The following is a 14,510-nucleotide window of genomic DNA, read 5'->3' on the forward strand; positions in this document are numbered from 1 at the left end:
GTTATTAATATGTTCAGGTAAACCTATGTTTCTCAGGGTGAGTAAGTATAACAGTTTGCTAATAACATTCAACAGGCCAAAGAATACTGTAGCATTAGCATCAAATGACTAGTGTTATTAATAACAGGCATACAACGCCACTGTTCGCATAAAATTACATTAATTGTTGATTTGAGGTCATCCATACAAAAGAACATATTGTCAATATTTTAGCATGCCTCAAGACTTCATAAATCATGTTCTCATTTCTTATTGAGAGCTCCTCTGGTTCCTCTGTAAGTGCACAGGATGAAAGGCTGGTCTGCTGAGCCGACTCAGTTTACATGTTAAAATGTACTTTTTCCCGCTGCCATCAACCCTGTGAGGTTCATATTTGTGACTTGTTATGATGACTGAGACGACACCCTGATCTTCTGAGCTCAGTCAAAAACTGGTAACAACCGCACCTTCATTTCATGTTTAGGCTGATGTTACTCCACCGATAGGTTAAACTAGTAAACATACCTCCTTCACAACCCGACCACCTCAGAACTGCATCCTTGTTATTTATCTTATAAACGTTCAGCTTTATGTGTATTTGTGTAGCTTAAATGGTGCCATTTTGGCTCGGTTGTGTGAAGCGTGCACATTTTTCCCATGTCATGTTTGCTGTGATTAACAGAATCCTAAAAACATCTTTGAAATATTTCTGTAATAAACTGCTTATGATCTGGATGTTGTGTTCACTGTCTTGTATTGTGTATAGTTGTATCTTTGTTACAATTTCTACTGCCCTCTTTTCCAGGTCTCTCTCTTTATTCCTTTTTTAAATGAAAAGATTTTCAATTAAATCAGACTTTTACTTGTTTTTGGATAAATATAGGAGTGTATGTCTGTGTGGTTAAATTTGCATTAAACGCCTCTTGACTTTATGTTAAATTAGCAGAAATTAGACGATGTCTTCCTATGTTTTGAGTCAGCGTTATGTGGTTGTGTTGTGTCTTTCTCTTATTTTATCCTGCTTCCAAGCAGTCTAATCTGGGATCCGACCTTTAGATCAACACTTTCCACACACAGCCCGTATGGAAAAGACGAGAAAGTTTCGCTCTCCCTCAAACAGTAAATATTTATATGTTATATATATATATAAGTCTCTCAAGACTTACACATCTTGTGTTATGATTTATTCATGCAAGTTGTTTCTCATGTGAAAGTTTTCATGAGCAAATCTAAAGTATTAAATCAACTGTGGACGTTCTTTTCCAGATGAGTGAGGCTGAATTAATAAAGCATTTAAATATTAATGGCTTAGAGAAGTGTCGATTAAGAATTGCAGTTTTTCCTGTCATTTTCCTCCCTTGGGATATTGGAATTTAAAAAAAAGATATCAGGTAGCCACCCAGCGAGGCTCAGTTTAACATTTCCTCTTATTTCATCTCCACTCTGTAGAAAAAATATTCAGAAGCATGAAGTCGAAGGTTGCTCATCTTGCTCTTCATCGAGTTCTAGATTTTTTTTATGTTCATTAAAAAGAACGGAACTGGCAGGAGGGAGGTCTTTTGTTTTTTATTGGTGTTAATGAGTTCATTTACTGTTCAAGTGGACCTCCCACACTGCTGCAGGTCTCTGAGAGTGAAGCTGCCAAACTCACGCTGTGAAGGTTCGGACCGAAACGGTTGCGTAGTTAACGCTGATTCCAGGAATACCTGTTAAACCAAACATGGCTACAGAAACTTAATGTGTAAACATGTTGTCATGTTGTCATTTTCCAGGCTGCAAATGTGACATTATCAAATTCCCACAATAAAACTGAAATGCACTTTTTTTTTTTGCTTAAATCTTCATGCATATATCATGTGTAATTAAAGGTAAATAGCCGAGTTTACTATGATACTTCTTGGTATCATAGAAGCATTATTGGAGAGTCTAGAAAGGCTGGATCTTTGACTTTGGGCCTGAACCTGAGTCAATGAGTGTTGTTGTTGTTTGTTTTTTCAAATTTCATACCTCTCACATTAAAGTTGCTTTTAATTGTATTTGAGCTGTTGGTATGGTTAAATTTCCTCAAGGTCGGGTTGCTCTTTGTTTACTGGTGTAGCTGCACAGACCCACATGTGAAAACAACGTCTCACATGGGCCTGAAACGCGACCGGCTGTCTTCTCACGACAAAGCTAAATGCAGGCGTGCTGGGGGTTTAGAGGGATAAGTGAGATAAAAGTCCTTCCAGATTGATCTTTGAATGATCTGTTCCAGCAGGCTGCACCACCTCCATCCCATGGCAGGTAGGACAGCAGTGGGGCGGGGCCAATGGGAACAAGGGAGCTGAGAGGTGGGGAGGGCGGGGAGCAGAAGATCCTGGATGGGTGGAGAAGTTTGGCTGACCTTCTCTGGTGACCATGTGACTGGAAAAAGGCTGATGTGGGGATTAGAATTAATAGTATAAAAGTGCAACACAGACAACACACTTCACTTACTCAAGGAGCAGAGAGAAGCAGCTCTGAGCAGCAACTGGGAAATCTGTGACTGCAAGTAAGTGCAAACTCTGCAGCTGCAACTTTATTGACTTTGTTTAGTGATGAAACTACCCGGGTGGCGCTACAATGTAACATATAATAAGGATAAAAGTAGCAGTAGATACGTAGGTACGTGGATAACTGACAGGTGGAAAGATAACAATGATAATTTAGTGTGATGATAATGTATCTGCTAAAATTGTAAACGAATACAAGGAAAGCAGGAAGAAAGACAACAAGGCAATAAAAAAAATAAAATCTACATCTATTTTGGGCTAACAAAGATGCACTGGATTTGCAAAACGTTCAATCAAAGCAAACAGATGGTCGTGAGCCTGCCGGGCAGCGTCTCTGCATCACCGTTCAGCTGAAAGATCAGGAGAGCCTCTGCATCCGCAGGCTGTCTGTATCTGCAGGTGGTGCATAACATCACAAGCCAGGGTGTTCTTCCACCTCTGTCAGAATGCCTTAACAGTGTTAGCAGTCAGAGGAAAGGGGGGCTCAGAAAGGACACGGCTTAAGACGAGAGCAAAGGGAACAGGCAGGGATGTTTTGGTCAAGGCGTTTTCAATACAGTGAAGAGAACGCCGTGATGTGATTTGACAATAACAGCCTCACTTATTCAGCCAAAACAACAACAAGAAAAAAAACCTTATATCAAGATTATCAAAGTTAAGACAAACTTGTTTTCGAGTCTGGTTTCCAAACTGTCAGGTGGATGAAAGAGCAAATGGAAAAGTTGGAGGTCAAGAATGAAGGTCTTCCGCTTATTGCACATGTCATTCTTGCTGTCCAAGAAGGGCAATTAGTCCACTGTGGATTACAGTGGGATTAGAGCTAATCTGTCTGTAAAGCTAATCTGTGTAATCTCCATGGATTGGCACCGAGCGCTGGAAGCAAACAGGATTAGCACGAGGGCAGCAGGAGGCAATGCGAGGCTTTATCAATGTCTTTCTGCCTTCAGAGATCCGCAGTAGAAATGAACGCCAGCCCCCCAGCAGGAAGCGCCCTGGCCCCCGGTGGAACCACAGGCCCCACTACACCCAAGAAGGGGCCACCCAAGTTCAAGCAGAGGCAGACCCGCACATTCAAGAGCAAGGCCCCCAAGCCAGGCCAGAAGGGGTAAAACACAGTTTTTGTGATATTTAAATGTATAGATTAGGGAACAGATCAGGACTTTGGACGCTCACCTCTTTGTTTCCTCTTTCTCCAGCTTTGGTGATGATATCCCTGGCATGGATGGTCTTGGCACAGACTTCTCAGTGGTGTGCCCATGGGAAGCCTTCGGCGACATGGAGCTCAGCGACTTGGCCAAATACGGAATCATTTAAACCCACTGCCTCCAGCCTTCCTCACCTGCCTGCACCCTTCCTCTGTCTAATCCTTTCCACCTGGCCTTCTCTCCACCTCAGCTTGGCACGTCGTGATAAGGCTGCCAGCAAACCCCCTAATGCCCTCTCGTCTATCTACCTCTTGCTTTGCGCCACTAAGTGGACGGAAAGCATAATGATGTTGTTGTTTTTATATTATAATATGATACTGTTTACAGTATATATACTTGAAATGAAAAGACGAGAAAACCATCTCCACCTACCTTTTTCCTTTCCCCTTCATCCACCTAGCATAGTCTCCTCCCGACTCCTCCCCCCTCCTCATGTGGACTTCCCTGCCTCCCTGTGCCACTCCCGACCCACGGCAATGGATGCAAGCAAAACACTTGTCAACACTAGCTTGTATTTGCTTCTAGCTGTAATTACAAATGTAAATAATTTGTTCTAAGCGTTAAACCTTTTTACCTTATCTTCCTTTTGTACTTCCTCCCTCTTTTGTTTTGCATTGTATTTTCTACTCCTTGTGCACAAGGTTGTTGTAAACACCAAGGGATGCAGTGTGGGTGTGCAACATGCTGTAATGGTGAAAAACTACAATGCTCTTTCACGCGATCATTGAGGAGGAATTCCTTTTTGTCCTGCTTTCCATCTCTTTCTGTCCTTGCTGCTACCTGCACTTCCCTCCTTAGAGAAGTTAAAGGCAAATAAGTTTTGTGTTTGCAAACACTATATTATGGAAGATGTGTTGTGAACTGGCATGTCCAAATAGCTGAAATAAAAATCAGTTTATTTTCACTACTTTTACTACCCTCATCTTTTTTTCTGAAAGACATAAACAGAGTAACATGGCATTTTTTTTAAATCAGTAAAAGAAAAATAATATCAAATCACTATTAAATCATAGACTGTACATAAATGATGGACCTGGCAGCATGACATCACCCACTGTTTTGAGTGTATCTTGCTTTATCACCCATTTCCTGCTAAATGGGAGCAACAATTTATAAAATGAATGACATGTTGTATAAAACAAGGTTTAAACAAGCATTCATTGAAGAGATCAATTGAGGAGTGGGATTTTTTTCTCTTTTATACTTGATAATCAGGCTTCTTTTTATCAGCCGATAGGAAAGAATGCTACATCAATTTAAAACACTACAAAAGAAGGACGTAAAAAATGAGACATCCTGCTTTGAAGCCTCGAGATGAACATTTCTTTATCACCATGTTGGTTACAAAAACACGGTGGTAAACAGGAAAGGTGGATCTGACTATAAACACCATGCACCCATTGGCTGATGATTTCTGATTGACAGGTCAATGATATGTCTTCCTGCTAAACGGTGTAAAACGGTTACGGTGGTCCCTCGCTATAACGCGGTTCACCGTTCGCAGCCTTCCTGTTTCACAGATTTTATTTGTGCAACTTTGCATGTTTGTTTTTTTTGTTGGTTTTTTTTGGGAAGTGCATTGTGTTCTGCGTCGTGATTGGCTGTAGACCACTGTCAATCAATCTCCTCGTGTCTCCAGTACAGTACAGAATGAGTTCAGCTTGTCAAATTTACATAAATCTTCGACCGCTAGCAGTGTGACTCTGAAGTGCTGCACTGTATGTTTGTAAGTTTTCTCCCCAACAAACACAACAATGTCGATTAAACATTTTGCACCATCAAAGGCAACCGTGGGGGCTTTGGTTTCATTGTATAATGCTGGACTTATTTTTCTACCAAGGTTTGAACTTTGAGAGTTTAAACAAGAGAGAAAATGTGAAAATGTTGATGCCTGTCTGAGAAAAGTGTATAAAGTGTGTAGTGTATAACAATAATAATAATAGTAGTTATAAAAAATAAAGCTGGCTACTTAATGGATTTCACCTATCACGGGTTATTTTTAGAACGTAACTCCCGCGATAAACGAGGGACCACTGTAGTACTTAAATTTTGTTACGTATAGATATCAAACACTGTCGATCACATCATTTTACAACAGTAACTAGAGTACGCTGCTGGTATACGGTTTGAATCAGACCTATCTGACAGACTCCAGTTTTTTCATGTAAACAGGGAGTCAGGGTTCTGTGCTGGCAGCTCTTTTTTTAACATTATACATGCTTTGTTTAGACAATATCATTAGGAAATGTTGCTTACATTTTTATTGCTATCCAGATGACACAAATTAATTAGTCAAACTACAGGAATGTCTTAAAGATACAAAGGTCTGGATTACCTCGAAATCCCTGTTTCTAAATTCTGACAAAACTGAGGTTATTCTACTCTGCCCTAAAAATTTAATGATGTCTAAGCAGATACTTACTCTGGATGGCACTACCTCAGCCTCCAGTAATGCTGTGAGTCATTTTTAATCAGGATATGCCCAACAATGTGCATATAAACAGGTATGTAGGACTGTGTTCTTTTATCTGTGCAGTATCTCTAAGATTAGAAACATCTTGTCTCAGAGTGATGCTGAAAAGCTAGTCCACCCATTTCTTCTAGGCTGGACTTTTTGTTTCCTTATTTTCAGGCTGTTCTAAAAGCTCGCTGAAAAGATTCTAGTTGATCCAGAATATTGAAGTACTGATGCATTCGTTTGTGTTTGTTCTTGCCGCTCTATGCTCTCCTTTTTCATCCCTTTTCTCCAATGTAACTGGTTGGAGCAGATGGCTGCCCCTCCCCCTCCCTGAGCCTGGTTCTACCGGAGGTTTTTTTCCTGTTCAAATTGAGTTTTTCCTTCTCGCTGTCTCCAAGTGCTTGCCCATAGGGATCTTCTGTAGGATCTTAACCTTACAACGTAAAGCACCCTGATGCAACTGTTGCTTTGAGTTGGTGCTATATAAATAATTAATATAAGTTAAAGAAAAATGTATTGATGAAAGATAAATTAATCTAAAACCTTCGTCTCGCTTCATTTGCTCTCCTTGCCAGAGAAGATGATCACAATACTCATTAGACTATTTTAGTGTCCCCCTTAAACACTTCATGTCCCATAGAGCAACTGATATGCTAAACATTATACAGTATACAAAACACACTGTATAACTAATGAAACTTCTTTGCAGGCTATTAAAAGACTTCATGACATTTTGCTTACAGACAGCAAGTCCCAATTTAAATGCAAATATTTGTGCTCTCACATGAAAAATGGTTATTTTATTTGTGTTGAGGTTTTTATGTGCTCATTAGCACAGCTAGGAAGATTTTTGAATCTGGTGTTACAGTCGTATCTATGAGAGCCCGTTTCCGCCACTAAAAAAAAAGGACCGCGCACTCAAAAACGGATCCCAACAAATTAAAGTATGTTTGCTGATAGTAACGCCATGTGATTCAGCTAATAACACAGGGATTTCATCATTTGTGAAGCCAGGCTGAAAACACTCAGCAATCTGTGCATTCACGACTGGATGTAATACCGGTAGCTTAGCTGTAGCATTTGTAGCTGAGGGCTTCAGCTTCCGGGTAACATGGAAATGACGTCATTCACGTAGATTACTGATTGGCAGCGCTAACTCGAAATTTCGAGTTGCTTTTCTCAAAATTTTGAGTTAATATGACGAAATTTCGAGATAATAACTCGAAATTTCGAGAAAATAACTCGAAATTTTGAGTTATGGATCCTTTTTTTTTTTTTTGTGGCGGAAACGGGCTTCCATACGTATCAAAGTCTGCAGATTACAAAAAACTGGGGCACAAATCCACCAGCCATCACAAAATTTCACTGTATTTAGATTTTTTTTTTTAAAAAACTAAATGAAACATTTAAAAAAAGAGAAACTAATCAAAATAAATAAAAATTATCTACAGTAAAAGACTTTAGTTTTAGGCTTTGGTGAATATGTTTATTGAGACTGGTATGACCACATGACAGTGAGTCAGCTCTGACTGTGTTTGTGTTGTACTCCAAACATCTTCAAACTTGCTCCTGGCAAACATTAGAAATCAAAATGCTACACCCAACAGACTCTAAAGTGAAACTCGCAAACCCGAGAGAGAGAAAAACAACCGAAACACAACTGTGCTCAAAACAAACACTGTTGAGGATGTTGTGTAGAGTCTCAATGTAAACCTCGACAAGGTCTCAGTACAAGGAAACCATCGGGTCGCTAAACATCGATTCGGATTCCTTGGACTAATAAAACTGGGAATATGCTCAGTCATTGCTCTCCATCCAGTGCGAGAGAGTTTAATCAGATCCAAGTTGGTGGAGCACCTAAAATACAAGTTTACCTTCTCAATGCAGCAAGAAAGGCCCCAAAAAGTCTTAAAGACACACTTTCTGTCAGCATCCTTCAACACTGTCGCGCTTCCCAGACAGCGGGGTTGCCGAGTGTCTAATATGCACACAGACACTCCATGTACAACATATTGGTGCCTTTGAAACATTTATTCGAAGGAGACGTTTACATTGGCCAACATCCGTGTGCACACACCCTGCTCCTGCAACAAACCAGCTTACAAATGGAAAAAGTCCCTCTGGGCTTTAGAGCAAACTTTAGTTGAAGAGTGACTTAAGCTTCAGCTGAACACACCCTTAAACAATGTGCGTGTGCAGGCATGAGCGGAGGTGTTACGTATGGGCTTGCAACGGTGAAAAGCGTTCTCTGTTCCTGATGCAACCCTACTTGTGGCGAACTCGCCAATTTCAAGTGTTATGGCTGTGATTTACTAGTAACCAAGGAGACTGCTGCTCCTGTTCTGTATCCAGGTGATGGTGGGATGAGTCAGGCGGGCTCGCCCTAACGCCCTTGATTCTTACTTCTGCTGAGCTGTGACCCTGCACCTCAGGTGAAACACATGACCACATTATCAACAGACGGGATGCAAATTCTTATGGGAAATGAGATTCATAAATCTGGGAGGTGTGACTTCTCATCGCTTCCAGGTGTGCGGGAGCCCCACCTTAATCACAGGGAGGGACGCAGCGAAGCACAGCAGACGGGAGGGATCTAAAAGCCAAGAATTTGTGGAGGTACAGGTTTCCAACCTTCTAAGCAAGTTGAAAACAATCCTCTCCGGTGGTGCTTTTGGACCTCGTCCTTTTTTTCCCCTCTTCTCCCTTGTGCTCATTTCTCTTGCTGGCAGAGAAATGAGCACATCATCAAGATAAGAGGTGCAGAACATCAACAAGAGTTTACCGCAGCTTGAACGTCAGACTGAGACTAGTTGAGTGTAATTCGGAGGAGGTGGATCTGCTTATACTTGCATCCCAGAGGATAAAAGGTAAGTGTATTCGATAAAGGTTGGGTCAGGCTTGTGAATCTATTTATATTTTGATTTGATGTCTAATAATAGACATCAAAATAATGTTTGGAATTGGTAAAAACCTCTGTAACCCCCTGTGAGCAAGTGATGGGGCAAAGTTGAGGACACGAGGCCTTTTTATCCTGTGCTAAAACTGCCAAAAAGGTCATATTTAAATCTCTGGTGCTGGAACAAAGACTCCACTGTGTAATGCGGGAAGTGCTCCTCAGCTATCACAAGTGACTATCTGACTGTCTCTCACCTCTAATCTTAACTGGTTATAACCGGCAATCGTGTTGTGTGACGGCGCTCGCTACGTCTCCTTTTCTGTCCCGGCCTCGCCTCCATGTTGCAGCTAGTTTTTCCTCCAAGCTTTGCAACGGCTCATTCATTTCCCTGCTTTGTTCTGGCATGTTTATACACTCCCTTCTCCTCCTGTGCTCTTCACACGAGCTACTGTCAAACCTCTTCTTCCTTTTGTCTCTTCCATGCTGTGACCTCTGTCATGTTAGCTTCCATTTCACCATGCTTGATTTGCAGACTTTTAATGCGTTTCGGACAAACTTCTCCTCCCGACTGACAGTTTTGCAGTCAAACATGCGTGAAATGTATTTTACTCTTTTTTGTTTCAGGATTAAAGACCTGCCACATCAAAGGACGGTTAAACAAAGGAGGACCGAATCCTCGTGTGGATTACTATAATGAATATGGCCCTTTCATCCAAGAACCTGAAATCCCTTTCTCCCCTCCTGTTCCTCTTTTATGCCCCTCTCACCTGTCTGTGCCAGTCAGCCAACAGCACCTCAACCAGTACCACAACCACCACCACAACCGTTTCCTCAAATGTTACATCCCTGATCGGAGTCCGAGGCTGCGGCAACGGGCTGCATCCCATGTACAGGTATCTGTGTGACCGCCGGGCAGCATGGGGGATTGTGCTGGAGACCCTGGCCAGTGCGGGCTTCCTGCTAAGTATAGGGCTCCTCTTAACCCTGCTGATCTGGTCCCTGTGTGTCTGCATCTCATCCCGCCATTATCGAAAAAGCAACATCGGAGGCATGGTGGCCTCCATGTCCCTGTTCCTGTTGGCCACGGCGGGGATCTTTGGCATCACCTTCTCTTTCATCATCAGTCTCACCCCGCAGACGTGCCCCACTAGGCTGTTCCTCTTTGGCGTGCTCTTCTCGCTGGCCTTCTCCTGCCTGCTGGCTCGCTGCCTTGCTCTGTTGGGCTTTGCAGCAGCTCGAGGCTGGGGAGAGCCTGCTGTGGCTCTGGGGCTCTTCACTGTGCAAGTTATCATTGCCACAGAGTGGCTGATCATCGTGTTGGTCCGGGATAACAAGCGCTGCGAGTACAGCCAGGGGGAATTCGTCATGCTACTGATCTACGTCCTGTGCTTACTGGCTATCAGCTTGATTCTTTCCCTGCACCTCCTGTGCCGCAATTATTGCACTTACAGCTACAGCTACACAGGACCCATCAACCAGCAAGGGAAGCTGCACAGTGGGCTGGTCTTCGTCACACTGCTTCTCTCTGCCTGCATCTGGGTGGTGTGGATCACTATGTTCACCAAGGGGAACCCCGAGCTGGGCCGTCGGCCAAATTGGGATGACCCAGTAATTAGCATTGCCTTGGTAGCAAATGGCTGGGTGTTACTGATTGGGCATGGGTTGTCCCAGGTCGCCTTCTTCTGCAATGGGGAAGTGAAGTCCAAGGATCTCCCTTTGAGCTTTGCAGGATGGACCAGCCCCAATGCTGATATGCCAGGACTAGGAAGCCAGAAGGAGGGGAGAGACAATGGAAGTTTTGAGAATGACTTGGAGAACAAGAGAGGTGAGATGCTGTTGTGTTGATTAAAAAAAGTGTGACTTACAGTTAGATGATTTGGGACATAAAGGTAATATGATTATTGAAATTATCTTTTGAAATTGACTATTTAAATCCTCACCGCATTCCTAACCACACCTGGTTGACTAGCAATCCAAGAGATAGCTCATTTTCTTTGACAAAGACCTAAAAATACCAGTAAATATTCACATATGTACAATAGAACTGGTAAACTAGAATTTTCGCATTTAAGGATTTATACTAAGTCACGTGTACGGAAGAATTCAGGATCGACCTGACAGTTTAAAAGATGTTCATCAGTACAAGCCTATTACTCTCATGACTTTATAGGATATGATGATTATTTAATAAAAGACCACCTGGGATCCACTCTAATCGGCAATGATTATTTCTTTTTAATCAATTTAATGCCCCACTTTTTTGCACTCCTCAAATCTACATCATCTAATAAAGTTTGCGTGCACCACAGATCCATAAAGGATGTTGTTTCATTCTCATTTTAAAGGCGCAAAACCAGGAAAAAAACAGAATAGACTAACTATGATCAATAAGGACACATTAGCCAAATGGCTTTCCTCAAACATGAGGTAAAAATGAACCCAACCTTAGAAAATGACTCCTGATATCTGTCAGCTCAGCTCTCACTGTGCGCCTTTACGATGAACGCATATAATGTATATAATTAGCTGACTGTGTAACGCGTCTCCCTTCAGGCCGGAGAGCTGAGCAATCGCTCCGATCGCCCTACGAGTCGGGATTCTCCATGACGGTGAGTACTGAAGGATAAACCATCCGACTCCTGCTGGTCCAACATTCAACAGTGTGACCTTTTAACTACGTGACTGAGCTATATTGTAGGATTAATTGGACTTTATCGAGGGTATTAATTGCAGCGATGTTTTGTGTTTCAGGAAATCGACACCGACAAAGATTACACCATTCCTCGCCCTCAGACTACCAACTACAATGAACCCTATGATGAATATTATGGACATGAATAAAACCTTATCTGAATAAGGCCTTACACACCTCATGGCCTAATTTGTACTTTAATGTGCGAAATGTAAATATTTTTAGTATTATAAGAAATGGTGTTTTAAGTGTGTTTGTAGGATTTAAAATCATATGTCGCCCCCAAAGAGAGCAGGCTCAGCAGCATGACTCATCTGCTTGAGTTTCATCATCGAGGCTGGACGGGTTCAGATAGTCCAGCTTTGTTCTGGCAAATCCACGGGGCGAATTCTCAACAGTGGGGCGTCTCAGTCACGGTGTGTGTGTTGCTACTCGGAGATGGCAGATAATAGCCCTGAGGTGACAGGAGGCGTGAAAGTGTCGCTTTGAAGGTGCCAAACTGCTGAGCAGAGACATCCACGAAGGAGCGAGAGGACAACTGAGAGGAACGAGAAGAGAGAACGAGGTGAGAAAGGAAAGGAAGGCGGGATCAGACGAAATGAGACAAGACAGGAGGAGATAGGACAGGAGATCCGTCAGCGCTGTGGGAGGGCTCGTGCCATCACTGATCAGCATCTTCATATTCAAAGTTACGTCACAGTTACACGTTTCTGCAAAACAACTGGAGTGATGTAGAAAGATACAACATAGGCATCTTTTTTACCCCGTAACACTTTAAAAATACGGCCTGAGGCCAAGTGCGTAATTCCTCTGTGATTAAACGGAATGTCAATACTTTATTATAACGTAATTATATTTACCTACAAATACTTAAAGGTAGGCACAAAGGAATAAGGGGATAACAAATCAGGGTTTTACAGAAAACAAAGAAAAACTTATACTGCAAGTAAAGCTAATTAGTGTGTAAGTAATTTTAGTAAATTTAAGCAGTGCATAAGGCATTATGAGTAGTGCACAGATTCTGCAAATTTGATGGTATTTGTTTTTTCTTGTAAGGCAGAAAAGTCCTCAACACATTTATATTAGTAAAAGAAAAGCACAGTTGAATAACAGAACATCCATCCTGCAAATCAACATAATGAATATTAAATAAACAGGCAAGAAAAGCAAGATTAATCCACTCCATAATGCAGCCTGTGCTGAAAACTACAGTGTGTTTATGACATGTGATTTTTGTTTTTTTCTGTAAAAACCCAACTTGTTCTCACCTTATTCTAGTGTGCCTACCTCTAAGTATTTGTAACTAAATGTAATTACACTGTAACTTTAAAAAAAATGCACTAAAAGTCCATTCAATTACAGGAGAATTACGCTCTTAGTCACTTATTATAAAGTGTAACCTTTATTTTACAAATGCTTGCATAATGTGCTCAATAAAAAAAGACTTCTACATAAAGGATTTCGTTCTGTCAGAGCTCAGTCTTTTTTAATGTCCACTTAATAATTTGAATGCCTCCTTGCAGTAAACAAACACTTGTGTACAGGGAGCAGCCACCAGGGGGCAACGTCGTAACAAGTCATAGTAGATGACTAGGTAGATGTAAAACCTTTTTAGTAGCAACTATCATAGTCACGGTTTCATTTACAAGAGGCAGAATGTGCAATAAGAAATTCGTCCCTCTGTAATACACGGGAGAGAAGATGATTCAGTGTGCCATTTATTTTCTTGCCCCCTCCCTTCCTCCCTCCGATGGCCTGTAGTGATTTGCCATCCACAAAAGGTCAGTTCCCCACTTCAAAAGATGCAATCTCTCACACACCTCCTCCTCTGTCAGGCCTCTGCCTATTCTTCCAATTAGCCCAACTTCAATTACTCAGCGAGAGCATGCCATCAAATTGGCAATTGGCCTCTTGTGCATTAGTGCAATTAGCAGGGATATGAGGTTTCCTGCCACATCCAACCCATTTACGGCCATTAACTCTAGATGCAATTAAAGATTGTTCCAGTTTGTTTCCCCCTTGGCAGTGATGAGCAAGTTTGGAGGTGGTGGAAGAGCTTATCATACAGTAAATTTGGTCTGGAGGAGTAAAAACAAAAAGAAAAGTCAAGAGTTAACTGCAACGTAGCACCGCTGAGCTGCGTTAAACGGTGGGCATGTGGCGCCTCCATCAATCACCCGGCTCGCGCCCCACAGAGGAGGCCACGTTTCTGGACTGTCTGAGCAGGGATTCTTTGGAAGCTTGTTATCTAAATATTGCAGCATTCAGTTGACTCCCCGACTTCTCATGTCTAATGAGAAACTCCCTTATCTCTGCTTGGTATAGGGTTTTGTTCTATTTAAAGCAAGCTCGCTCCTGATTGGATAACTTCACTTTAAATGGTAAATGGCCTGCATTTGTATAGCGCTTTTCTAGTCCCTAAGGACCCCAAAGCGCTTCACACTACATTCAGTCATTCACCCATTCACACACAGGCGATGGCAAGCTACATTGTAGCCACAGCTGCCCTGGGGCGCACTGACAGAGGCGAGGCTGCCGGACACTGGCGCCACCGGGCCCTCTGACCACCACCAGTAGGCAAACATGGGGTTAGTATCTTGCCCAAGGATATTTGGCATGCAGCCAGGGTGCAGCCTGGGATCGAACCACCGACCTTCTGATTAGTGGCTGACCTGACAGCCACCCCACTTTAGACAAACACTGCAAAGAAAATGATAAGACTGACACAATCATGGGAAGGAAATAACAT

The 14,510-nt window shown here is 42.2% G+C and overlaps 2 protein-coding genes across 3 annotated transcripts; both read left to right on the forward strand.

Annotated features, from left to right (window-relative positions):
* The first annotated feature begins 2,215 nt into the window (after positions 1 to 2,215).
* Positions 2,216 to 4,619, forward strand: pde6hb (phosphodiesterase 6H, cGMP-specific, cone, gamma, paralog b). Its single transcript, XM_026165721.2, has 3 exons — positions 2,216 to 2,509; positions 3,458 to 3,615; positions 3,707 to 4,619. The coding sequence occupies exons 2-3, from the start codon at positions 3,473 to 3,475 to the stop codon at positions 3,822 to 3,824; spliced, it is 261 nt and encodes an 86-aa protein (XP_026021506.1). The 5' UTR covers positions 2,216 to 2,509; positions 3,458 to 3,472; the 3' UTR covers positions 3,825 to 4,619.
* A 3,034-nt stretch (positions 4,620 to 7,653) lies between these two features.
* LOC113021215 (retinoic acid-induced protein 3) lies at positions 7,654 to 13,220 on the forward strand. Of its 2 annotated transcripts, XM_080300445.1 has the most exons (5): positions 7,654 to 8,605; positions 8,703 to 9,040; positions 9,694 to 10,894; positions 11,623 to 11,678; positions 11,821 to 13,220. In XM_080300445.1, the coding sequence occupies exons 3-5, from the start codon at positions 9,763 to 9,765 to the stop codon at positions 11,908 to 11,910; spliced, it is 1,278 nt and encodes a 425-aa protein (XP_080156571.1). In that variant the 5' UTR covers positions 7,654 to 8,605; positions 8,703 to 9,040; positions 9,694 to 9,762; the 3' UTR covers positions 11,911 to 13,220. The 2 variants fall into 2 exon arrangements, with proteins under 2 accessions (XP_080156571.1, XP_026021508.2); XM_026165723.2 differs by having other exon boundaries at positions 8,470 to 9,040.
* Positions 13,221 to 14,510: the final 1,290 nt, after the last annotated feature.

The sequence above is a fragment of the Astatotilapia calliptera genome, chromosome 4, assembly GCF_964374335.1.
Source record: "Astatotilapia calliptera chromosome 4, fAstCal68.1, whole genome shotgun sequence".
Taxonomy (NCBI): Eukaryota; Metazoa; Chordata; class Actinopteri; order Cichliformes; family Cichlidae; genus Astatotilapia; species Astatotilapia calliptera.

What these genes read in the sequence shown, in the direction of transcription:
- LOC113021215 (XM_080300445.1), top strand. Translation starts at nt 9,763, where the DNA reads ATGAATATGGCCCTTTCATCCAAGAACCTGAAATCCCTTTCTCCCCTC. An exon ending in TGACTTGGAGAACAAGAGAG is followed by an intron (nt 10,895 to 11,622) that starts GTGAGATGCTGT and finishes GTCTCCCTTCAG; the next exon opens with GCCGGAGAGCTGAGCAATCG. An exon ending in AGTCGGGATTCTCCATGACG is followed by an intron (nt 11,679 to 11,820) that starts GTGAGTACTGAA and finishes TTTGTGTTTCAG; the next exon opens with GAAATCGACACCGACAAAGA.
- pde6hb (XM_026165721.2), top strand. Translation starts at nt 3,473, where the DNA reads ATGAACGCCAGCCCCCCAGCAGGAAGCGCCCTGGCCCCCGGTGGAACC. An exon ending in CCCAAGCCAGGCCAGAAGGG is followed by an intron (nt 3,616 to 3,706) that starts GTAAAACACAGT and finishes CTCTTTCTCCAG; the next exon opens with CTTTGGTGATGATATCCCTG.